Raw genomic sequence first — 24,035 nt, 5'->3', positions numbered from 1 at the left:
AGAGCACCGCTAGAAGGGCCTGCCGGCTCACACACCACGCGGAGCCAAAGCACTGCTTCACACGCAGTTGAAGAAACCGCTCTCAGGCTGGACGAAGGCGGAGCAGTCGCGCAAGCTGAGCCAACTGAAGGGCCTTAACATGCTTAGAGCAGTCCTAGGCCAGCCTCCAGCACGAGGCACTCTGGGACTTGTAGTTTACTTTCCGGTCAGCATTTTTCCCATCCCTTTTCCCCGCCTGTCAACGACGCTTTTTATTCTCTCCCTCTCCTTCCAGCACGCCGACTTCCTGGTCGCCGCACGTCCTCACTTACGACTACACTACCCAGAAGTCTCTTCCTCGCGACCCAGGGCGCTGCGGGCGGTGTCCGTCTCCTGTGGACTACAACTCCCAGAAGTCCTCTGGAGAAGTGCTTCCCTCTTTCTCCAGGACCACAATTCCCAGAACCTTCAGCTTCACGGCGGTTCCCTTTTCACTCGATCTGTTTTTGAGCTGGCTGGGCTTCAGCCGGCCAGCAGGCGCACAGCGACGACGTGATTCGTCGGGACTGGGCACAGGGTTTCCTTAGCGGCCCGTTTTTCTCCCCACTCAGTTATCCCATTTACAGGCCGTCGCGGCTGGCCTGAGCGGTGACCTGGCGGGCCGCGCCTGCGCTCTGCCCCGTTTCCTGCCTGGCTGGTGGCGGTGGCCATTTTGTTCATCCTCCTCCTCCTCCTGCTCCTCCTGGTTGGAGCGCAGTGTCCGGAGCGGGCTGGGGGGAGAGAGCCCGAGAGCAGGGTTTGGTGCCTTCTCCTCTGTCCCCAGCCGGTGCCCGGAGCCCCCCTCCCCTTCCTCCCCACCCCCTCCCCTCCCCAGCCCTGCCCTCCCCCTTGTCCCGGGATCGCTCCGTCGCACCCACCATGATGGAAGACGACGGGCAGCCCCGGACTCTGTGAGTACCCGAGATGGGGGTTGCCAGACGCCGAGAGGCCCGGGCACCGCGGGAGACGCTGAGGGAGGGAGCAAGAGAGCCGGGCCGAAGCTGGGATTCGCGGCGGCTCCTGGGGTGGATTCCGGGGTGGCGCGGACGCGAAGTGCATTCCTCCTCTGTCCCCTTTTCCTTGGGAAGGAAGTCCTCCCTTCCCCCAAACAGTCGCTTCCTGGGGTCTGGGGTTTGTTTCGACCTTTTTCTCTCGCGCCCTTCTTTGCACGCGCTTCCTAGGCCGGGTTTCTGCACGTCAGGGGCTGTCAGGCCAGGGAGGGCTCCTGGTCCCCCTCTGCTGTGGGGGCCCTGGACTGGGCCGGGAGCTGCCGGTCCCCACGGGGGCAGGGCCTGGGTGGGGGTGGGACCGGGGGTGGGACCGCAGACTCGTGCCCGGCGGGCCCCGAGGAATTACCACTCGCCCTGCACGTCCCCGGCTACATCGCTCCCAGCTCTTCTCCCAAGCTAAGCTCTCCGAGGGAGCTGGACACTCTTCCTCCACTCAAGTCCCTTCTCTTTTTCTGCCCCACGTGCCCCCGCCCACGCTGTCAGAGACACTCGAAAAGCGCCCGCTACTTTTGAAGTGCAAAAGGGATGCCTCTTGCCACCGGAGCATCTTTCCCTTCTTGGAAGTTTACTTTGAGCGCTACCTACGCTACACTGACAACCAGTTGTTAAACTGCTTTTGCTCTTTTGGTGTTGCCTCCTCCTAATCTGTTTTGTGCTTTGAGACCTTCAGAATTGGATAAAATGATGTCTACCCATTATTCGATGTGTGTCTTCTGAGCGCTTTTTCTTCTATCTTGCTGTTGCTTGTTTACCTGAAGCCCGATCTAATGAATGAATTTCATCTTCCAACCGCTTGTTCCAGTTTTCCTTTCTTTCCTAATGAAGAGTGATGACTCAGCATTTGCATTCCTTTCCGGATAGTGTGGCACTCCTTTCTTTTTTCTACATTTTTTAAAAAGTCTGAGTAATTTCTAAATCAGTGTTTCAGTTGGGCACCTTCGGTTTTCCTAGCCTCTGGAAACTCAGCACACCTACCTCCAGTACAAGGAGTCAGATCACTGCTTTGTTTTCTTTTGCCTCTGCCTAGTATTGATATGATCATAGTCCACTTGGCTCTGCTGTCTGTTGGGGAAATTACTTTTTGGGGAATAGATGAAGGTGGATGGGTACTTAGGAAGTCTGACTAGCTTCTCATCTCTTCTACCAAAGTAGAGAAGATAGTAAAGAAGACAGATATCTGTGTACGATGTTGATACTGGTTTGGGTTTTGTTGTTTCGTTTTTTTTTGGGGGGGGGGGGACCTGAGGGAGGGTGGGCTTGCACTCTTTGTAATCTTATTTTTCTAATGTCTCACCAAAGTATTTGCCATCCTGTTTTGAGAGTTCACAGCCAACTTTAGCCCATCGAATGCTTCAGTGAAAAGCCTGCTTAGGAGAATTTTTATATTTATGTTTTGTGCTGTCTCCCATTTCCAACCTTTTTTTCCCAGAAAAGAGAGAATTGGGACAATTTGAAATTTGCCCTTTAAAATCTGTTGAAGCCAAGGCTGGATATTTAGCCATGTGTGCTTTGATGGAAGCATCTGGGAAAGCTGGATTTAGTGCCCAGCCAGCATGTATTTAACAAAGATACAAGTTACATTGAATCTAAACATCTGAAATGTCATCACTGCATCATAATAGCTACTGAATAATTGGTAAATTCTCATAGCGCACTCATTAACTGTATCTATATGTTCCTTGTGAAGAGGAATTCCTGATTTTGTCAGGCTAAATAATATGCCATTTCACTACCTTTAATTCCCATAACTATCTCTGCATTTGCCTTTTCGTCTCCCTCAGACCTTGGACCCTTCTTCAGTTGACTAACGAGCTAACTTTGTCACTTATTTTTTACCTCTACTTTCTCCAATATCCTCTTGTTTCTCTGAAACACACTTAAGTCATCTTTGTTTACAGTTGTCTAAGAATATGTGACATGTGTACATGTGAGTAAAGAAACCTCTTGAGCTTAGTTGTACTTGTATGCTAGTACATGTTTACTGTTCTGTCTTCCTTTTTCCTTCTCCCACTCTTCTCTATGGGAAGGGTTTTTTTTTTAGACAAGGACTGCTACATCTTCCTAGGTCTTACCCCTGCAGCACTTAGTTCACTGCCCGGAACACAAGAGGTACTCAAATATTTTACAATGATTATACTTCTTTTCATTAAATTAGTATTAAGTTTGTTTTTTTTAAGTCCTGAGGGATGTAAAATTGTGAGCAGACATGACTGTCATACATGGTGTGGTCTGTTGATTTTTATATCTTTTTTTAAAACCTTTTTTTTAAAACCTATGTTAAAAAAAAACCTTCATATGTAGAATTTTGAGATAAAAGCAAAGGTTTCGGAATTGGGATTTTTTTTTATCAGATTTTAATAAAAATAATGCATATTATTTTTTCCTAAGTGTTCATTTTACATAATTCCCCTCAAAGTGTTTTAGGTGTACGTAACATGACGGAAACTTTGAACGTGACTTTTAGAGGTTGACATCTAGTAGGATTTCTTTTTGTTTATTTATGGAGATCCTTCTTTTATTTTACATTGTGATCTGTGGGTTAGGTTTTCAAGTGGCTAGTATGTTTTAAAAGAATGTACTCTTAACAAAACTTATCTTAAACTGTTTCCTTAAAATGCCTGTGTGTTACTAGTGAGGTTTTTTTCCTGCAGACACACACAAGCTAAGACATATGGTTCTATCATCAGAAAACAATATGGTGTTTATAGCCTAGGTAGGTCTTTAAATATTCATTACCTACAGTATTACTAATTTATTTGATGGTATTTAAAGTGGTATAGAATTGCTTTGATGATGTTCAGCCTAAAGTTTATTTATCCTTTAAAGGTCTGTTTTCTGATGTTCTTTGTTCTTATTTGACATTTATCTTGGGGTTATATGTATGGGATAACTTGTGATCTAAAAAAACAAATGAGATCATGCTGTGTAATCTGGTGTTGGACCCACGTTTCAGGCTTGTGTTGTGGGTAGCTTTTGAGTGCAGTGATTTCATCCATGGTATATCTGAATATATAATACAACATTAAATTATAATGGTGTTCTATTATAGTTTAATTAACTTCCTTCATTTATCTAATGCACCAAAATGAGTCGGAATTGTGGATCTGGGATTACACCGTGTTATGCAATGCCATCCTTTAAGGCTGTTCTTTCTTTTTGTTAGAGGCTGTCAAAAAAGGAGGAAATAGAGCAGTGATTTAGAGTATAATCTGCACATCTGAGGGCAATAGCAGAAGAAACTATTAGATCCTGTTATAAATTTGACTAGCTATACAATGGATTTGGCTATATTGTGACTGTAATTAAGCACCTTGTTCGACTTAATCATATTCTCTGTCTCTTTAAAATGTGTGTGTATGTGTGCTGCTATCCCTTATGTAGTGGTCAGTTCACTTGGACAACCCCCCACCCTCCCTGCCCCGGACCTTTCCTCCCCTGTGCCTCTTCCTCAAATGCAATACTGACAAATTGATCCGTTCTTTAGAGGCCCATTGAAGGATATTGTTATAAAATCTTCTCATATAGGAACTTGCCAAGAACAAAAGCAAAAATGTTACTTTCGTGGAAATTTAGCCATAGGTAGCCTGTGTAAAAGTGCATGTAATTAATTTCAACCTTGGTAACTCTTCAGAGTGAGAACATGTTCAGTGTTGAAGAAGTTTGATTAGTCTTCTGAAAAGGCATGATCTTAACTTAAAATTCTGCCCAGTTGGACATAGGAAGTAGTTTGGCAATGTGAACTTTTGCCTGCAGTGAAACTGCCAAGTCTCTGGTCTCAAATTGGATTTTAACCCTTATGTTAGGGATAAAAGCATCATTTTCCATTTTTAGTGCTTTAGTGCCTACAGTTCCTGTTCATAGAAGACAAAATAGATCTAAGGTATGCCTTTCTTTTTTCTTGAGTAAAAAATTGTTTTGGAATTTTCTAAGTGTTTACTCTTTGTATTGACCTCAATACAAGAATTTGAGCCGTTTGTCTTTTTCTGTTATTTTGTAAGTTCTTCAAGTAAAAATTATGTATGTATTTAAACACTTGGAACTTTAGAATACACTGACTACTTCTTAACCAGAACAGAAAGAAAATGAAGTGTAGAAACTATAATTTAGAAAGAGAAAAGATACCATTTCAGTGTATTGCCAAGAGATGATTTTCTTTCCAGGTCAGGTGTTGAACATCTGTCTTAAGTATTTTTGTTAGTATTTATTTTGGGAAAAATTTTACGATAATGCAAGGTACTTAAGCTGTGTACTACAGTATTTTAAAAGCTATAGGAAGTTTCCCTATTGAGTATTAGGAAGGATGAAGGCATCTGCAAATGAATGAGTTATAGAACTCGAGTAAAGGAGAAGGCAGTCTGAGATTTGGGTGAAATTTAGGTGAAATTATGTGATGAATTACATCCTTTTTATCCTGGTAAACTAAGGTGTTCTATGTGTTGTCATGGAAGTCCTTTTTTATATTAGTGTTTGGAATTTAGTTTGCTGCTTTACCACTGAACTTTTAGTGGAGATATTTAAAAAGTAGGAAACCTGAACACTGAATTACTGTATTTCATGACATTCTAAACTTAGATTACCATTTTGCTCTTTGGCATCAGTGCTTGAAATGTAAATTGCTGTATCTAAATGTGCCCCTAGAATTCTTCAAAATGTATAACTCACTCGAAAGATGTTGATGTGGAATAAAAATCCTATTAAGCAGTAACAGCTTTAATTGTGACTGTTAGGTGTGGAAGGTAATTAATGCCCATGCAGTTTTTTCTTAACAAATCAATGTATAAACAGTAACGCAAATTTAAAACCGTTTAAGTTATTTAAATTTTATTATATTAAAATGGTGATTCTGTTAACTTCGTTATTAGTGTCAGTATGTGAAAATCAGTTTTATCCTTTCCTCTTGTATTCTCTTAGAAACGAACTAGCTAGCACTTTAGGTTAAATGAATATAACATTTAGGAGACCACGGTCACTTGTTCATTTTCTTTATAGATAGTTCTACCTTGTACAAAAAGAAATTATTCCCTGGATACAGGCTCACAAACCCCTATGAGTTAAAAATGAATAGGCAGTTGTCTGACGAGCTTATAATCGTATAACCTTTTGCTACTGCTGGAAAAAGTATGTCACTCCATGGCCTACCGATAGGTCTGCTCTACTTTAATTATAAGAAAAAGATGGCATAGTAGACCTAAACCAGTTTGTCCCTGGTTTAATTTTCTGCTTAAGTAACATTGGACTTGTGTTTCAGTTTTAGAGCATGTAAGTACCCACTGCAATGAAAATTCTTAGCTGAACTCATTGAATTGCTACTCATTATTATTATTATTTTTTAATGTTATTTATTTTGAGAGGGAGAGAGAGAGGAGGGAAGGGGCAGAGAGAGAAAGAGAGAGAATCCCAAGCAGGCTCCTTGCTGTCAGCACAGAGCCCAACACAGGCTCGAACCCATGAACTGTGAGATCATGACCTGAGCTGAAATCAAAAGTCGGACACTTAACTGACTGAGCTACCTCGGCCGGCGCTCTTGCTATTCATTCTTAATCAGATAATTTTTTTACACTTTAAATTTCTCAGTTTATTTTTCCTTTTCAAAATGTTCCAGCTTAAAGCAGTTATGTATTTAATATGGTAACCATAGATGCAAGGCTTATTTTGGTCTCAGTACTCAGTTTCCAGATGTTATATATTATTGTTAGGAAAATAAAACTTATGTCTTTTTAATTTCCAGGAGAAACTATGTTAAATTTTATAAGTATTGTTGGGTTTATGAGATTGTTCATAACAGATGTGAGTTTTAGGAATTATACACCAAGTACCAGAAACACTTACAAGTTTGGCAGTTTATTAAGCTAAATTAATATAAATCCATGGGACAAGAGAAACCCGGTGGTCATTTCTGGGTGGTGGTGGTCCTTTCTTTTGAGTTTATCTGTATTCAGAATTTCTTATAAAAAATACATATATTCAATTTGTAATTTTAACAAATAATCCCAAGTTTTTAAATAGTATAAGTTTACCTAGATTTGTCTTAATTTTCTCCAAACTTCTGAAGAAATCTTATATTTGCTTTGTTATCTATATAAAGATGTATTTTATTGCTTCTGATATATTTTAGATTAGGAAATTTTACGATTTTGCCCTGCTTTCCTCAATAAAACAGTGAAGACATATCAATAAATCTTATTTAGCAAGACAGAACAAAGCCCTCCAATCTCTGTTTTGCTCTAACCTTTATTCTGTTCTTTGTTTGTGTAATTGCTTTAGTTGGGGTTCTAAGATAAACTCACCTTAAGTTTCATATCTCTTTACGATCAGGTGTTATAATCAATCAGTATTTTTGGTATTTTGTGTGTGTGTGAAAGAGAGAGACAGACACACACACACACACACACACACACATTTTGAACTGTGTTTTACATCCAGAAATTGTAGTTATTTTGAGACTGGTTTAAATTTTTATTATTTTTCTTCTAACAAATAAAATGAGAAAATGATACATAGGTTACAGAATAATAGGCTTTTGGGGTATGCAAAGTAACACTGGTTTCTTTTTTATAAACGTGTGAAGTGGTGCTTTACTGGCCTAATTTAGTGCCTGAGAACAATTGCTGCTTTCCTAAATAAGGGTTAGTCTTAACTTTCATAGGATCAGGCTTAATTGGAAAAATGTTATTGAAGGCAGGAAGTTACAATGAAATAAAAGGTGTTGAGTTAAATGATAATGCATTAGAGCCAGAGCTGAAAGGAAATTGCTGATAATGTACTCTTTTCTTCTTGAACAGATACGTAGGTAACCTCTCCAGAGATGTGACAGAAGTCCTTATACTTCAGTTATTCAGTCAGATTGGACCCTGTAAAAGCTGTAAAATGATAACAGAGGTAAGATCTTCCCAGTTCCATGTGCTGACAGCATGATGTTTACCGTTTTGAAATACATGAGTTGATTAGTATCATTTAAAAATACCGTTTTAAGCCTCACTTATTCTGATGGAGAGGGTCACGTTTGTTGTGTTGACTTATTACTTTGACTTGGCTGACAGACTAGGTTTAGAAAGGAGTTTTATTTGAGAGGACAAAGTTTGTGTGCTGTTCCTCTCACATGGTCATTCTTCAGGATATAGTTGTCATCAAGTGATTCCGCTTGTAAAAGTTGTTAGAGCTTATCTCAGAGTGTTGAAAAACTAGGTGACATTGCATACGCTTCCGGTGGGAATGTTACGGATTCAGAAAACACACACGTAAAGGTTAGGAACCGGTGTATGTGGGAGCACATTAGCCCCTCACGTGTATGCTGCGGCACCACGCATCTTGAGCATCTTTAATAAATACTAATAACTGAGTAGCTTTACCCAGATTGGAATTAAACTGTTAGGGCAAGAATTCTTTCCCTTTTTGCAAAGAAAACTTTCTTTTCATACTTTCCTGGTTAAGACTGTGTAGCAGTGCCCAAAGATTTGTGTTTCAGTTCGTTCTTGTCTTCCTTTTTGTTATTCACCCACACACTTTTTAGACTGTGTACTACGTACCAGCCATTCTGGTAAGTGCTAGAGATACAGTGATGAATGAGACAGTTCTTAGCCCCGTAGAATCTTACCACCTAATGAGGGAGACAGAGGAGTTAACAGGCACTAATGACAGAGGATGATAAATGCTGTGGAAGTAGGCAGCTTCAAGTGCTGTGGGAGCACCGAGGTCCGGTAAGGTCTGGGGTGAGGGGAGGCTTTCTGGGAGGAGTCCATGTCCGGGCTGAAACTGAAGGATAGCAGAGGAAGGGATTCTGGGTGAGAGAAGAACATCGATCCAGCCTGGTGGACAGAGGGAACAGGAGTACTTTGATAGGAAGTGGGAAGGTAGAAACCCTAGCATGGCTGGCCTTCCAAAGGAGATTGGTCAGAAAAAATGCCAGGAGATGAGGCAGGAGTGTTCGGCAGGGGCCAGAAGCTGTGCCCAGGAGTTCGTGTATGCCCTGCAAGGGGAACTCTGAAAAACCAGTAAAGCAAATTGGCCTTTTGGTCTTCTTTCTTAACTAATAATAATCATCATTCTCTTCTGGTATCTCTTCTTTACTTCTTGTGTTTGATTATTTATTCCTGCATTCATTCATCCTTTTATTCATCAAAAATTTACTTTGTGCTGGGGATACAGTGGAGAGCCAGATAAAGGCGACTCCCATGAGTTCATATACATTGAGAATATTCACAAAGCAAGTAAACAAGATAGTTGCATTTAGGGATAAAAGCTATGAAGAGAATAAAATAGGTCTGTATGGGGATTGGAGGTTTGGTGCTAATATAGGGTAGGTGGTAAGGGAAGAGGTCACGTCTTTGATCTGAGATGAGAATAACGAGATGGTGCCATCTATGTTAAGAGCCGGAGGCAGAAGGAATGGCAGATACAAAGGCTTTGAGCTGGTAATGAGCTTGGTGAGTTCATGGAACCAAAGACCAGGATGGCTGGAGCCTGGGGAGTGGAGGGAAGTGGTGGTAAATGAGAGTAAAGAGGCAGGCAGGCAGCGTTTGGAGCCACCTGGGGCATTCCAGGCCGTGGCACACAGTTTGGATTTTATTCTGATTATGGTGGAGTCTTAAGAAGGGTAAGGAGTTACTCTGATTTGCATTTTTTTTAGTGTTTGTTTATTTTTGAAAGAGAGAGAGCATGAGGGTAGGAGAGGCAGAGAGAGAGGGAGACACAGAATTCGAAGCAGGCTTCAGGCTCAGCTGTCAGCACAGAGGCTAATGCAAGGCGTGAACCCACGAACCACAAGATAACACCTGAAGTCGGATGCTTAACCGAGTGAGCCACCCAGGGACCCCCTGATTTGCATTTTTAAAATTATTTGGAGAATGACTGTCGTGGAGAATGGATTGTAGGGGACAGGAATGGAAGGAGGGAAACCAGCTGGGTTTATTTCACTCACCTAGGTAAGAGATGATGGGGGCTTGTCTGTAAAGTGGTAGGTGTAGAAATAGAAATAGGTAGGTTTGGAATATAACTGGAGGTGGAATCAATAGGACTGGATTGGTGGCGGGGACATATGGGGAAGGAAGACAAGAAAGACACTAAGATTCTTGTTTGCAGTTGTGTGGATGGTAATGTTTTCGTTTGCTCAAATGGGCATGGTCAGAGGAGGCACAGGATGGGTGAGGGGAGTGGTGGGAATCAGGAGTTCTGTTTTGGCAGTGTTAAATTGAAGGTGTGCATGTTAGACAAATAAATGGACTTTATATGTAGGTAGTTGGAGAAACTGAAAGAGCAGTGCTGATGATACGAGCTTGCAGTGGTATTTGAACCTGTGGGACCAGATGAGATCTGGTTGCTGGATCTGCAGAGAGTACTTGCTGATGGAGAAGAGTCGGGTGGCTCAGGTCCAAGTGCTTGGAGCATCTCCGCATTTAGGGTGATGTTCAGAGTTTGAGTGAAGGGGGAAAACTACCTTCTGAAAGATCCTCCAAGTGAGAAAACCAGAAAACCAAGAGGCTATGTGGAACCTAAACTAGAATATTTAAGGGAGAAAGAGTCGTTAGCTGTTTTGAGTTCTGCTTGAAAGTCAAGATGAGGACAGAAAAAGGATCATAGAGGTGGCAGAAGGGTCGCTGGTGGGCTCAGCACAAAGGTTCATTGGCCTGGTTGGGTAGGAAGCTGACTGGAGTGGGTTCAGGAGAGAATGGGGTATGAGAAAGTGGAAAGAGTCACTAGCAGATTTTGGAGAAACATTTGATAAATATTTAATAGTACCCTTTTTAAACTGTGTGCACAATCAGCCATTTGAGGGGAGAGGGATTTGAAATGGCTTTTTATAATTCATCCATATTCTACTACTCCTACATTCAGACTTGTAGATAGTTGTAAAGTCTCATTATTTCTCTGTCTTGACATTTATGTCATCCAACAAAAATTGGTGACAATACTAATTAAGGTAAGGACATAGTTGATTTTTTTAGAGTGTCCCTTGGTGGCATAGGTGGGAAGTTTCCAAAGAGCATGAATTGTACTACTGACTATGTAGGCGTTTATTTTTCTTTTCGTAGATTCCATTTTAGTATGTGAAAAATCCTTTTCCTTTAGTTTTATGGTCTTTTACTTTAGATAGTGTTTATCTTAGATTCTAGGTTTCTCCATATACTATAATGTAATGTTAGTGATTCTAAGGCTAAAAAATTTTAACATCTCTGACAGTTGGGTTGTGACAGATCGGTGGTATCTTAGATGAAAGGCAGTGTGGTGTGTGTGTGTGTGTGTGTGTGTGTGTGTACACATGCATAGTTCATACATTGAATGGGGTTGGCCTGCTACTAGGTAGATAAGCTTGAAGTCAGTCTGCAGAAGTAGGCTAATTTACTAAAGCCTTATGTTGTTATGGATCTACCATTGGACCCCTGTACGTTTTGCTACAATTACCAGTGTTTTCATTAAAGACCATCAGGGCAGAAGAGATGGGAGTAAAATGAAAAATTGAATAGCATAGTTTTAGCTTGCTGTTTACCTTTAAATCATTTCTACAAATGAATGTTACCAGTAAATGTTAACTCTTTTATAAGAGGAATTTAAATGCATGTTTTTCTTTGGAATCTTTTCCCCATTTCCTTTCTGTACCTCTTAAGAACGGAGTTCACATGGCTACGACAATAGGATTTTGTATGAGAGCCCATAGTTTTCTTGTCAGTATTAATGATCACACTTTTTTTCCCTCAAGGAAATGCCTTCTGGTTGCTTCGCCACTATTGTTTTAGACGTCTTATTTTGGATTTTTCTTCTAAAACTTTCCTGGAATGAAAAACAGTGGTTGTTGAAAAGATCTTTATTTTATCTGGTATTTTGTACCCCTTGTAAGTGCAACTAGAATTCCATGTTTTAAATAGTATTAATTTTTTAGGGCATTTTACATTGAACAGTGATGAATGCTTTAGCCTTATGCAGAAATGTGTTTGTACGGTTTTGCGGCTCTTCAGTGTAGGTTGCAGTTTTATAAAATTCATTTCCATTTTGGCTGTTAGATTATAAAGTTGCTATAACTTAGGTAATACTTTCTCATTGTCTTTATAAATGTCTATTTGCCAACTACTTTCAAGCATAATGTTGTAGAACATATTTAATAAAGATTTCTTATTTTCTGTGATTAAAAATTGTAGCTTTGTCTTGGCATATCTTATTAAGACATACTTTCAGAAATTCTTTTCTTGATTACTAGTATATTTTTCTGGTCTTTGAAGACTAAATAGAGTCTCCTGTTCGTTAGGATATTTTGAAAGATGGGGAGTTCATTTCAATAGCTGGTTATAAATGTGAAATTTTTCCATTTTTATTCTCATTCCTTATCCAGAAAAGAAATACATAATCTCATCTCCTCGTGTGTAGTACTACAAATCCTAGTTTCAATCAGGAATAAAGTTTGTAAAGTTGGTTCATTTATATATATATATATATATATATATATATATATATATATATATATATATATATACACATATATATATATATATTTTTTTGGCATGGATATAGTTTAGGAAGGATTATGATACATAAATAGAATTCATCCTTTTGGGAATAATGTTGGGAGAGAGAAGAGCAGTGGTAAGGAGTGGTCCTTATCTCAGATCTAAACTTAAGGTTTTGTTTGGTCTAATATAAACTTCTGTTTTATATTGAACGTATTTCACCAGCATTCTGTATTTTGATTTAACAGAGATAATCCTGATTCTATAGCGCTCAGTTGGTTCTATTTGCGTACAACAGTATTCTGAGGTGCAAAGTCAGGTGTAGCTATAAATCTTATTTTTATAAGTGTTAGGCTTTCATAAGCTGATGCAATCTCACCTTGTACATTCCTAGCTGTCAGTAATGTTTTTTCCTGGATTTTCTTCTCAGCAACCCGATAGCAGAAGGGTCAACTCTTCTGTTGGATTTTCTGTTTTGCAGCATACAAGCAATGACCCATATTGCTTTGTGGAATTTTATGAACACAGAGATGCAGCTGCTGCATTAGCTGCTATGAATGGGAGAAAAATTTTGGGAAAGGTAAGATAACAGAATGATGGCACCTCACAAGTGTGTATATTTGCATGGCGAATTAGCTTGTATTCTTTTTTAGCGAGTTTTTAAACAAATATTCAGCTGTGCTGAGTGATGGTTTTGCTTTATTCAGCCTAGTGTTTTTACAAAAATTATCAGTGATTTAATAAGTGGTAAGTGTTATAATTCATAATGACGTGCCTAATAATTGTATTAAATATAATCTTTATTTTTAGGAGGTCAAAGTAAACTGGGCAACAACACCAAGTAGCCAGAAAAAAGATACTTCCAGTAAGTACTTCTGCTGCATTTCACTGTGGAAGAGTTCTCAAATTATCCCGGCAGCGCTACCAGCTTAAATAGGGTTTCTCTTCCCTTAGTGTTACCTGAAAAAGGCTTAGGAGCTGACTTTAAGTATTTGATTACCAAATGCTTTGATTTCAGATCACTTCCACGTGTTTGTTGGGGATTTGAGTCCAGAAATTACAACAGAAGATATCAAATCAGCATTTGCCCCCTTTGGTAAAATATCGTAAGTATCACAATCAATACTATATTCAGTAGTGATAGGCACAATTGTATATGATTAACTTGTACCAGAACTAAGATTTTCTTTCCCTAGTTAGTGTGATTTTTTTTGTTTGTTGGTTGATTTGTTTTGTTTTTTTGATTAGTAGATGTTGTTGAAAATGTTAATGTCATTTCAGTGTTTTGGGGTCTTGTTTTCATCTAATCCTGTGTATAATATGTTAAAAATTTTTAAGTGATTCTGTTTGTTATCTTTGAAGCAGATGTTTGGGTGGTAAAGCCTATTATAAAGTCCAACTTTCTGTCAAATGTTTTTAAAGTTTGGTGGTTAACCAAAAGTGAATGTGATGTATGCTGTGTATTAAATTTTTATAGAAGGAATTATAAATTGGGAAAAGTAGGTAAATCCTTGGGTATATTGTGGTTGAATTGGAAATGTACATGTTTAATTATAATGATAAATGTGTTTTAATATTTTAACTCAAAAGTAGTACTGTTACAATATTAAAATGTTTCATTGTCTGAGCCATAAATGTGGGATTAATTAGTAGATGTTTCTTTGTTAGTGGTATTTGATTCTGCTAGTTAGGGCCCAAATGTGGTTTGATTTTTAGCAAAGTTAATGCTCAAATTTCACTATGTGTTACATGATCAAATATATTGGAAAATTAAAAGTGGTTTTATAAGTTTTATAAAATGTTTATCACAATTTATCTTTCTGATTAAAATTCGTGTAATGTTTATGTACTTCCTGTAGATTTAAATTAAACGTTGTAGTACTACTTTACAGGAATGTGTTTCAACTCAGAACAACAATACTTTTCTGTATACAATTTGTTGTTCTATAGATTTATTTGAAAGAAAGATTTAATTCTTAATTTTCTATTTTGATATTTGCTTTGCTTTTTAATCTTTAAATGTGGTAAGTAGTACTGTTTTAAAAATCAATATAAAAAATAATACAGGTTGCTGTTTTTCAATCTTTATTTATACCTGAGACCTGCAGTTTTTCTAAAGTCCAAGTCACAATTAAAAGTAATAGCATTCTGGTTATTTTGCAGAATTGCTCATAAGAATGGACAGGATCTTGAAGGCTAACTGCAAGGAACTGTGCACACTGGAACTCAGTTGTAGATTTTTTTCTCATTTCTATTTATTCTTATTATACATTATTTATATATACATATTTTAGTATTTACATTTTAACATTCTATATTCAGTGGAGTTCTATATTTCCAATCATTTTAACTTACTCACTAAAATTTCTGTGTAAATTTGTTGTTTTCGTACTGGTGTGCTTAGCATTGTTGTTAGTTTTTTATTCTCCTTTCTTAAATTTCTGAAAATGTCAATTTTTCAAAATTTACAGCTGCCCAAACTCCAAAATGATGATAGAGAATTGACCAAGAAAAATAAAGAAATCTGTTAACAGGCCATGTATGCCTTTTTAATTCCTATTTTTACCTCTTTTTCAATTTTTTAATATTTCATATATTTTGTATCACTAGGCAGAAGACATTTAACTATTTAGAGATTGCATGGTAAAGTAGTTAGCATTGTTACAGTAATTTATAGAGCCAGTAAACCTTAGAGGACACTAGCCAATAGAATATTAGAAAAGGAAACTATTGTTCCTATTAATCTTCAAATTTGAGCATTTAGTTTAGAAAGTGCAGGCTATTTGATTAGGTTGCATGTTTATTACATGTTTTTGTCTTACTGCTTTTTTCTAACAGGTAAAGAAGCGTTAGGGAGAGTTCAGGAATGGCAGTAGTTAATTAGGGCTAACTGGAATTTTATTTAAAAAAATGCTCACAATACAGTGTGTGTGGTTCCTTTTAGTTTTTATTTTGAGGATGACTCTTACTTCCCTCATTTAGCTGTGCTTCTTTTCACAGGGATGCCCGAGTAGTTAAAGACATGGCAACTGGAAAATCCAAAGGCTATGGTTTTGTATCTTTTTATAACAAACTGGTATGTTTTTCAACTTAATGTAAATTTAATAAAAAATTTAGTCGTTAATTATTCTGAATCTTGAATATTTTTAGATGTTGACTGCCATAGGTTTTTTTGGTGTAATTTTGTATGTTTTAGTAGTAGAGAATAATTTTTTCTTGGAAATAAATACTGGAAAAAGATAGACTGATTTTAAGGAAGAGTATTACTGCAGTTGCATTTATGCATTGGTAAAGGTAGGACGTGTTGGAAGTCAGGCTCAAGACTAGGACATACGAGCTCATCTCAGAATTTGGAGGGAAGTTAAATTATATTTAGTCTGAACCATGAAAATCTTCATTTTAACTTTTAAATTATTCATCCTTTTGTAGCTAGGATATTAATGACTATAGCAGATTATGGAAAAGAAAACTAAATTCTTTAAGAAAGAGTTACCAAAATATCTAAGCATTTGCACTGAGTGTAAGATCAAATAATAAAGCAGGCTTTGGTATTAACATTTTAGACGTTTCAGCAACTTAAATTACCTACGTTTTATCAAAGTGGCTGAAGCAGCAAGACAGAGAATAGGAGTTGCATTCTTTCTTTGCTTAGATTCATATTTACATTAGTTGTGATAATTAAACTCAGCTTTATTGGCAGCATTCTGAATCATAATGCAGAAATCTTCTGTTTGAAGATGAGTTTTCAGGCTTGTGTCACAGCCATAATCTGTTGCTACTAGAATGTAGATTTTTTGGGGGTAGGTAATTTAGACCATAATATTAGAGTTTCTGTATATTCTTCGGTAAAAGTTACATTTCAGATCAACCACTAAATTAAGATATTTGTGAACAGCTCTGTGTTGTGGGAGTCCTGCTTTCTCCTGTTTTGGTAGTCCGTGCGATTATGATTTTTCCTCATGTATTTGAATTACGATGCTTCAGTTATGCTCCCTTAATGCTTAAAAATGCTGTAATTTGAAAGCTGTGAATAAAGATAGTTTTTATGTATTCACCCAAGTTCAGATCATTGTTTTGTGATATTAGTTCAGGTTTGTATACTTAGGGTGCTTAGCGAATTCATTTACTGAAAAGATTTATTGGATCCAGCAGTGCCAGCATTTTATTTCATCTTACTGAGTCTTATATACCACAGTTTTCTGTGTCTGTAATTACTCTTTCTTTCTGTTCTTTCTCTGTAGGATGCAGAAAATGCAATTGTGCATATGGGAGGTCAGTGGTTGGGTGGTCGTCAGATCAGAACCAACTGGGCCACACGTAAACCACCTGCACCTAAAAGTACACAAGAAAGTAAGATTTGTCTACTATGTATGTTAAGATTACGGATATGTCACAAAATCATGAATTAGCGTGGTCTTAATTTCTTAAAATTTAAATTAGTACTGTAAGCCTCATTTCATCTTGAATTTAATTTTCTGATAGTGACTGGGCTTTGGTAATTAGTATATTTGGAGCAGTGAACCAGCTGATTTTATAGATCAAATCATAGTGTCAAGAAAAAAAATTGTATTTTCTCGCCCAGTGAGGCGTATCTTAACAGTATGTCGTAATCCGTTTTATACTCCATGTACAATCAACATTTTTGTTTCCTTTCTGCATATAGATAACACTAAGCAGTTGAGATTTGAAGATGTAGTAAACCAGTCAAGTCCAAAAAATTGTACTGTGTACTGTGGGGGAATTGCCTCTGGGTTAACAGGTACAGTGTGTGATTGTCGCCTCCCCTTCTCTGCGGGGCTGCATCGTCGTACCGGGGTCCTGAGCCTTAAGTATTTTATTTGTGTGTTTTTGTTTCTCAGATCAGCTTATGAGACAGACTTTTTCGCCATTTGGACAAATTATGGAAATAAGAGTTTTTCCAGAGAAAGGCTATTCGTTTGTCAGGTAAAATCCTACCTACAGGGTACTCCTGTTTGACCTGTTCCTTTCAGTTACATGCTTTGATCCCCTCAGGCGTCAGTGTTTGTTACTTTAGTACTTCTTTGCAATGTAGAACTTATTTCAAGTTCTGTCTACACCAAGTGTTGACAGATAGGAACTAATGACTTTCTATTATTTACTGTGTTAAATAAGTTCTTTAAAAAAAAGACAAAAACCTCATATCCTCCTCTTTTAGATTTTCAACCCATGAAAGTGCGGCCCATGCCATTGTTTCGGTGAATGGCACTACTATTGAAGGACATGTTGTTAAATGCTATTGGGGTAAAGAATCTCCTGATATGACTAAAAACTTCCAACAGGTAATTCGATTTTTCACAGCACTTTTTAAGGTTTCCGTCTTACATATCTACATAAAAGCTTTAGAAACTCTGTAAAATAAACAAACAGAAAGTAAAAGCCTATAGCTGCTTTCAGTTGATTTTATTAATGCTTTTTCAAAAGTGATTATTTTGCGGTATTAACTGAATCTTAATACTTTCTTTCCACAGGTGTCACCACCCCAATAAACTTAGACAATGATAAATAACAGAGTCCTATTCACATAAGGGTGCTTACTTAGTTTTTCTCTTCCTTGTCTCCCACTTTCTTCAAATCCTGTGTTTCTTACTTAGCCCCTGAAACAGTGCTCTGCTTTTTCCTAGGTCGACTATAGCCAGTGGGGCCAGTGGAGCCAGGTTTATGGAAACCCACAGCAGTACGGACAGTATATGGCAAATGGGTGGCAAGTCCCGCCTTACGGAGTATACGGGCAACCATGGAACCAGCAAGGATTCGGAGTAGAGTGAGTAGTTGGGTTTTTCCAGTGTAGAAACAGATCCGGTTTTGACAAAAGAGATAAAAAGTGTCTTTTTCTAGGGAGAATCTATTTAAAGTAAATTCATCAGACTGTTTGACGTTATAAGCCTTATAGAAACCTTACAAGTAGTGATTATGGTGCTAAACATTTGCTTTTTATTATGTAGGTGAAAGGGAAGGTTGGGGTAACATTTGGTGTGTCCTATCATCTCTGTCAGCAGTTGGTAGAACTTCACTGACGTTTCTAATCTATTTTATCTCCTTGTTAATTTTTGCGTGGAAAAGGTCTTTGCCTAGATGTGTTCAGAAATTTAATGATTTATGTCTGTTGGCTTGTGTGAGAAGTCTTAAGAGGTTTATGTGATACAAAGTAGCTTCCTTTTTGTCCCCTGTTTGTTCATAGAGTAGGTCGGTCCTTTGCACCTTTTCCCAGGCCAGCCCAGATCTTTTTTTGACTCGTTCCTTCTTCTCTTTCCAACATGAACTTGTGTTTTTTAAATTTCTTAAATTGATGTCCCATGTTTGCAATACAGGATAGGTAGATGATCTGTCAGTTTATAAATACGAGTTTTGAGATATTCTTCAGAGAAGTTACTGTGTTAAGTTGTGATTATCTTAACAAAAGTTTAAGACTAATCCTGGGATATGTATTCTATATACGTGGATGCGTATCACTTTTTCTTTGCTCTTTGTTGTAGGTGTGTTGATTTCCTGTTGTCTATTCTGTGATTAGGCTCTGCTTGACTTTTGTATAAATGTATAGATAAGTTTTTCTTTTGTTTGCTCAAGATGTTTTTGTTTTTGTTTCCCCCAAGTCAATCACCTTCTGCTGCTTGGATGGGTGGATTTGGTGCTCAGCCTCCCCAAGGACAAGCTCCTCCCCCTGTAATACCTCCTCCTAACCAAGCTGGATATGGTATGGCAAGTTACCAAACACAGTGAGCTGGGACTCTAAACAAAATTGTAATTCATGATAGCTTCAGTTTCCTGTGACACTCTGAAGACATGAAAGTAGACATCGGAAAATGAAAATATTTATTTTAAAAATTGAAATGTTTGGAACCTTTAGCACAGCTTTGCTTTGGTGAAGGACACATGTCTTCTAGTTCTGCCTTTTTAAGTTTTTGTTCATGATGGATATGAACATGATTTTTCTTTGTGTACAAAAACTAAAATAAAGTCAATAAAGACAATTCTGACTACAAATTTTGATATAATAGGAGAAATGGGTAATACGTTTTGATTCTTAGATACTATTCCATTTTTATCTTGCTGTTCAGTATTTTAACTCACTGTGTTTTTAAAAGAGCAAAAAAAGGGAGGATCGTGAAAAACTGGGAATCACACATAAGTTCATCCTGAACCTTGATACTCCCCTCCCCTCCCTTGAGGTGGACCACATTTGAAGTCAGCAGGAAAAAAGTGTGATATTGGAAGAAATTGCATGATTTTGGAGTCGCTTTGGAGGAAATACTTTATGCCTAAAGAAACCGAAGCCAGACTGATAAAGAAATTTTCAAGCTAAATAAGGAACAGCATTATCTGAGTTACTTGAGCAAATGTTGGTGGTCCACATTTAAGACATATTTTTAAAACTTTAAAAAGTGTTGATTATTAAAATTGTAGTAAATTACATTTCATTTTGGGGGGAAATTCCAAGTATGGTGTTTGTATTAAAATCAGACAGTCATACTTGTGCTTTTACATGAAGTTAAAATGATATACATTGTAAATATTTGAATAACTACAGTGTTTAAAAAGCATGCTTCAACATAGAAGTAGCAGCAATGTAATTATTTGAAGTAACACTTCACACTCTCCACTGCATTGAATGCAATGGATTGATAAGAATGTTTAAGACTGACACTTCCAAGGTTGGCTACTATGTAAAATTAAAATTATACAAATTACTATACAGAAAAGGCCTTAATTTTAATTTCATACAAATCTTTGATCTTTGATGCATTAGTACATTTTAAAATGTCATTGGAAATTAGATTTCTTTTTTTTTTTCTTTTTCTTTTTCTTTACATCACTTGGTATGTAAATACCTTAATTAAAACCTTGTAAACCTATTTCAAGGTTCCTATAAGTTGTATAGTACAAGTGTTTTTAAAAAATCTTGGGGTGTTTTTTAAAACTAGATATATTTTGCCCAAGAATTTTTTTAACAAGATTGCTAAAACATCTTATTTAGACAGTTTGATGTACCAATTTATAATTGGATATTCAGCTTAAGTAGTACACAGAGTTGTGACTTTTATTTTTATTTAACTTGTTTTCCTTGTGGGTCGTGTGCATGGGATGACAAGCCTGAGCAGAGGCTGAGTTGTATGTGTGCAGAGCTTGTAAACGAACCAGTTAGGTAGATATGGAAGACTGAAGTTTGCTTCTGGGGTGTTTTTCAGGCTATGTGGATAAAATCAGCCTCAAAGTTCTATCCCAAGGTAAAATCGTATGTATTTGACTTCTGACAGCTAGAGGGTGCAAATGTTTAGGCAGTGTGTTTGAAATGCTGCTTTGAGGCCTGGGCACCAAGATGAGAAAACCCTTACCAGTTACGTGGTAAGATGCAATTAATACCCACAAATGACTATTTTTTAAACTTTTGAAGTCTTACAACTAGCTTTAAAATAACAATGGTTTTATAAATTGGTGACCACAATACTTTTGGTATTATTTGTCTTCTTCCCCCATTTAGGAGAACAGTCAAATGTATTGAACGTGAATATTTGCAGGGTCTGAAGCTCATCGTTGGGCCAGATTTGTTACGGCACTTTAGTGTTAACCGCAGGAGTCCTGTGACACTCTTCTGTATAAAATCTACCCTTATTATTTGTTTATGGCTAGTGTCCTTGGGGGATGTTACGGAAAAGTTACTTTATATTTTATAAGGAGAACACTCACATTATATCAATTATGCTTCCTAGTTTAAAATTTCTTGAATATATGTGAAACTTGAACAACTGAAGACTTTTTTTTAATATACCAATATTCTCAGTTCGCCTTTTTTGGTCTGCCAGTAAATTAAATACCTTTTTTGCAATATCAGCTCCATGTAGCTGCAGTGTTTCCTGGTTGTATATTCTGATTTAATAAAATTACCCAGACTAGTTATATCGCCATAGTAAACATATTACTGAAGTGTCCTTCGTCTCAATCCAAAAGAGAGAAAGATTTCATGATCAGTTCACTTAATGGAAGTTATTTCATATTAAATGGTTTTTAAAATACAAAGCTACTTATCCAAATGAAACGCACCATTTTAAAACAACTGTCAAGCTAACACAGACTCAAGTCTATTTTATAACAGTGAAGTCAGTGCTATCTTGATCAGTTTAAGCCTAAGAATCGTTGCCTTTTCCATGTTCATTAAAATGCAGAGATTCTTTGGCGTGCAAGAAAATGTTTATTTCTTGATGATTCTGAGATTTATTTTGGTGATGTGTTTCTGACTGCCATCTTCTTTGCTCTAATAAGCTCTCTCCTAGCACTTCCCCCATGCCATTCCCACTTGATTTTTATGTCGCTGGCAGTGAGAGGCTAAAATGACTGGCCAACATAAGCCAAAGCTGTAAACCACAGTTGAAGTAAGTCTTTCAATAAAGACTAGACTCTATGATAAGTGGCTTTTCTTATTGTCGTTTATTACTTAATCATTCCTTCCAGGCTGCCATGAAATAAGCAATTTTGTCTCAAGTTATTAGTAAGGTGTATGGAATACACATATATTCAGGATCTATTTCTGTGTTCTGTATAAGTGTCAAAAGTCCCATTAGCTTTGTTGAATTAAAATTTAATTTCTGGATATGGAGTAATAGAAATTTGCATTTTTCTAAAAATGTGTGCTCTACTGAATATTAATTAAGTTCCATTAATTTAGAATCCCCAGACAATGGAAACCATTGTTTTACCACGAGTAAAGGTTGCACTCCACAAACAGAAAAAAATGTCTACAGACACTTTTCCAGCAAGTATGCTCAAATTAAATCTTACCTCTTAGTTAAAAATCAGCATTTGGGCTTCCACTGAATACATTTTACATCTTTTTAGTATGCATTGGAAAGATGCAAAAATGATTTAGACTTTAGCTTATATAAGCCTTCTCTTAAGTGGCCCAAACGAGCAGGTTTTGTTAAATAACGAATTCTATGTGTAGTAATGAAGCGTCCTACTTACCGTGTCCAAATAGGTTACTATGAATTAGATTGCCATCTATTCTATTTTGAAACAAGGAAATTATGTGAATAATTACGACTTCAAAGAAATGTGTTATTCCAGATTGTGGTTAATTAGTACAGGTTAGTATGAAACCCGGGCCCCAGTCTACTTAAATCGGGTCTATTTTGACAATTAATGCAGATAGGCTAGAAAATAATTCACGAGGTACTTTGTGTAAACATCTCATTTGGGGCAAGAATGAGTGGTTTTAGAATTGCCTAAATGCGAAGGAAGTTCAATTTATATCTAGGAAATGAAGGGGGCAGTATGTGTAGTTGGGTTTTTTTGGTAATCTTGGGCAAAAGAGTGGAGGCACTAATGGGAATTGGCTTTTTGATCTGGTAAGGATTTCATTCGAGGGAAGAGAGCTTAATCCACATGGCATTCACGGTTTGGTTTTTAAACAATGTCAATGAGGGTAATGGCTGACAAAAGGTATGTATGAAATGATTTCCTCAGTGTTCTCAGCTCTACTGCAGATGCTGAATTTTAACTTTTCCAAATTGTATTCTTGTAATTCACTAACCATTGTTTCTCTGAGTTGTTCCTCTGGGAAAGTGATATCCATCTAATATTTTGCAGTCAGCTTGGAAAGTCTGCCAGACAAATGTGACTGGAGTGCTCTGGGCTGGCTGTTTGAGGAAGGCAGGGTAGCTGCTTGTTGGAAAGTAATGGCATGTGGTACAGCCGTCCACGTGACCCTGCACCTGGGCTCCGCTCACCTGCACATCTCCTGTTGCGACTTTGCTTTGTGCTGGTGAACTGGCCGGTATTTGCAGAGAACCTAGTTATCAGGTGATACTGGGAAATTGCTTTTATTGTTTTTTAAATGTTTGTTTATTTTTGAGAGAGAGAGAGAGAGAGAGTGAATGGGGGAGGGACAGAGAGGGAGACAGAATCTGAAGCAGGTTCCATGTTCTAAGCTGTCGGCACAGAGCCTGACATGGGGCTTGAACTCACGAACCTCAAGATCATGACCTGAGCCAGACACTTAACTGACTGAGCCACCCAAGCGCCCCGGGAAATTGCATTTTGAGGTAACTCAGGTTTTGCTATAAACAGCCAGCTGATATCATAACTTGCCCAGCTGTGAGTTTTTGTTTGGTTTTGGTTTTGGTTTTCCCTCCTCTGTGTGTTTCTCCAATCTTCCTTCCTTGGGTTTTGGTATACCAGTGAAGAAAAGTCCAAAACCATCTGGACACAATGCATGAAATAACGTAGCCATATGCAGCTGACCTTGTTCTGAAAGTTGATACTAACAGTGTACATTTTAGATTTTCACAGTTCATTTTACTGGTTAAAGGGTTGTGAGTTGAATTGTTTCATATGTGGCTTTATATGATTACTTTTGCTCATAGAAATAAAGCTAATTCATAAATCTTCACATAGCTAAACAAAATTGAGAATGCCTGTCTAATCTTAGTTTGCTTCTTTTTGAAACAGACTAAACTTGTAAAAACAATTAGTTTCCTTTGGCTAGGTTATATTTTTAGCATATGGTCACACATATTTTTAGCATATGGCATGGCTCATACTTGGTTATCTATTTACTGAG

The 24,035-nt window shown here is 37.6% G+C and overlaps 1 protein-coding gene across 7 annotated transcripts; it reads left to right on the top strand.

The window, feature by feature from the left end:
* Positions 1 to 21,884, top strand: TIAL1 (TIA1 cytotoxic granule associated RNA binding protein like 1). Of its 7 annotated transcripts, none has more exons than XM_042907874.1 (13): positions 1 to 205; positions 275 to 929; positions 7,811 to 7,907; positions 12,894 to 13,043; positions 13,274 to 13,328; positions 13,482 to 13,569; positions 15,464 to 15,539; positions 16,705 to 16,813; positions 17,127 to 17,222; positions 17,323 to 17,407; positions 17,640 to 17,763; positions 18,106 to 18,245; positions 19,075 to 21,884. In XM_042907874.1, the coding sequence occupies exons 2-13, from the start codon at positions 898 to 900 to the stop codon at positions 19,199 to 19,201; spliced, it is 1,179 nt and encodes a 392-aa protein (XP_042763808.1). In that variant the 5' UTR covers positions 1 to 205; positions 275 to 897; the 3' UTR covers positions 19,202 to 21,884. The 7 variants fall into 7 exon arrangements, with proteins under 7 accessions (XP_042763808.1, XP_042763807.1, XP_042763809.1 ...); XM_042907877.1 differs by lacking the exon at positions 1 to 205 and adding an exon at positions 3,056 to 3,137 and having other exon boundaries at positions 874 to 929; XM_042907873.1 differs by having other exon boundaries at positions 1 to 929.
* The last annotated feature ends 2,151 nt before the right edge of the window (positions 21,885 to 24,035 follow it).

Source organism: Panthera leo, chromosome D2 (genome assembly GCF_018350215.1).
Source record: "Panthera leo isolate Ple1 chromosome D2, P.leo_Ple1_pat1.1, whole genome shotgun sequence".
NCBI classification, from domain to species: Eukaryota; Metazoa; Chordata; class Mammalia; order Carnivora; family Felidae; genus Panthera; species Panthera leo.
The sequence above is the reverse complement of the archived record's forward strand: the minus strand, read 5'-3'. Positions and strand labels throughout refer to the sequence as shown.

What these genes read in the sequence shown, in the direction of transcription:
- TIAL1 (XM_042907874.1), top strand. Translation starts at nt 898, where the DNA reads ATGATGGAAGACGACGGGCAGCCCCGGACTCT. An exon ending in CCAGAAAAAAGATACTTCCA is followed by an intron (nt 13,329 to 13,481) that starts GTAAGTACTTCT and finishes CTTTGATTTCAG; the next exon opens with ATCACTTCCACGTGTTTGTT. An exon ending in AATTGCCTCTGGGTTAACAG is followed by an intron (nt 17,223 to 17,322) that starts GTACAGTGTGTG and finishes TTTGTTTCTCAG; the next exon opens with ATCAGCTTATGAGACAGACT.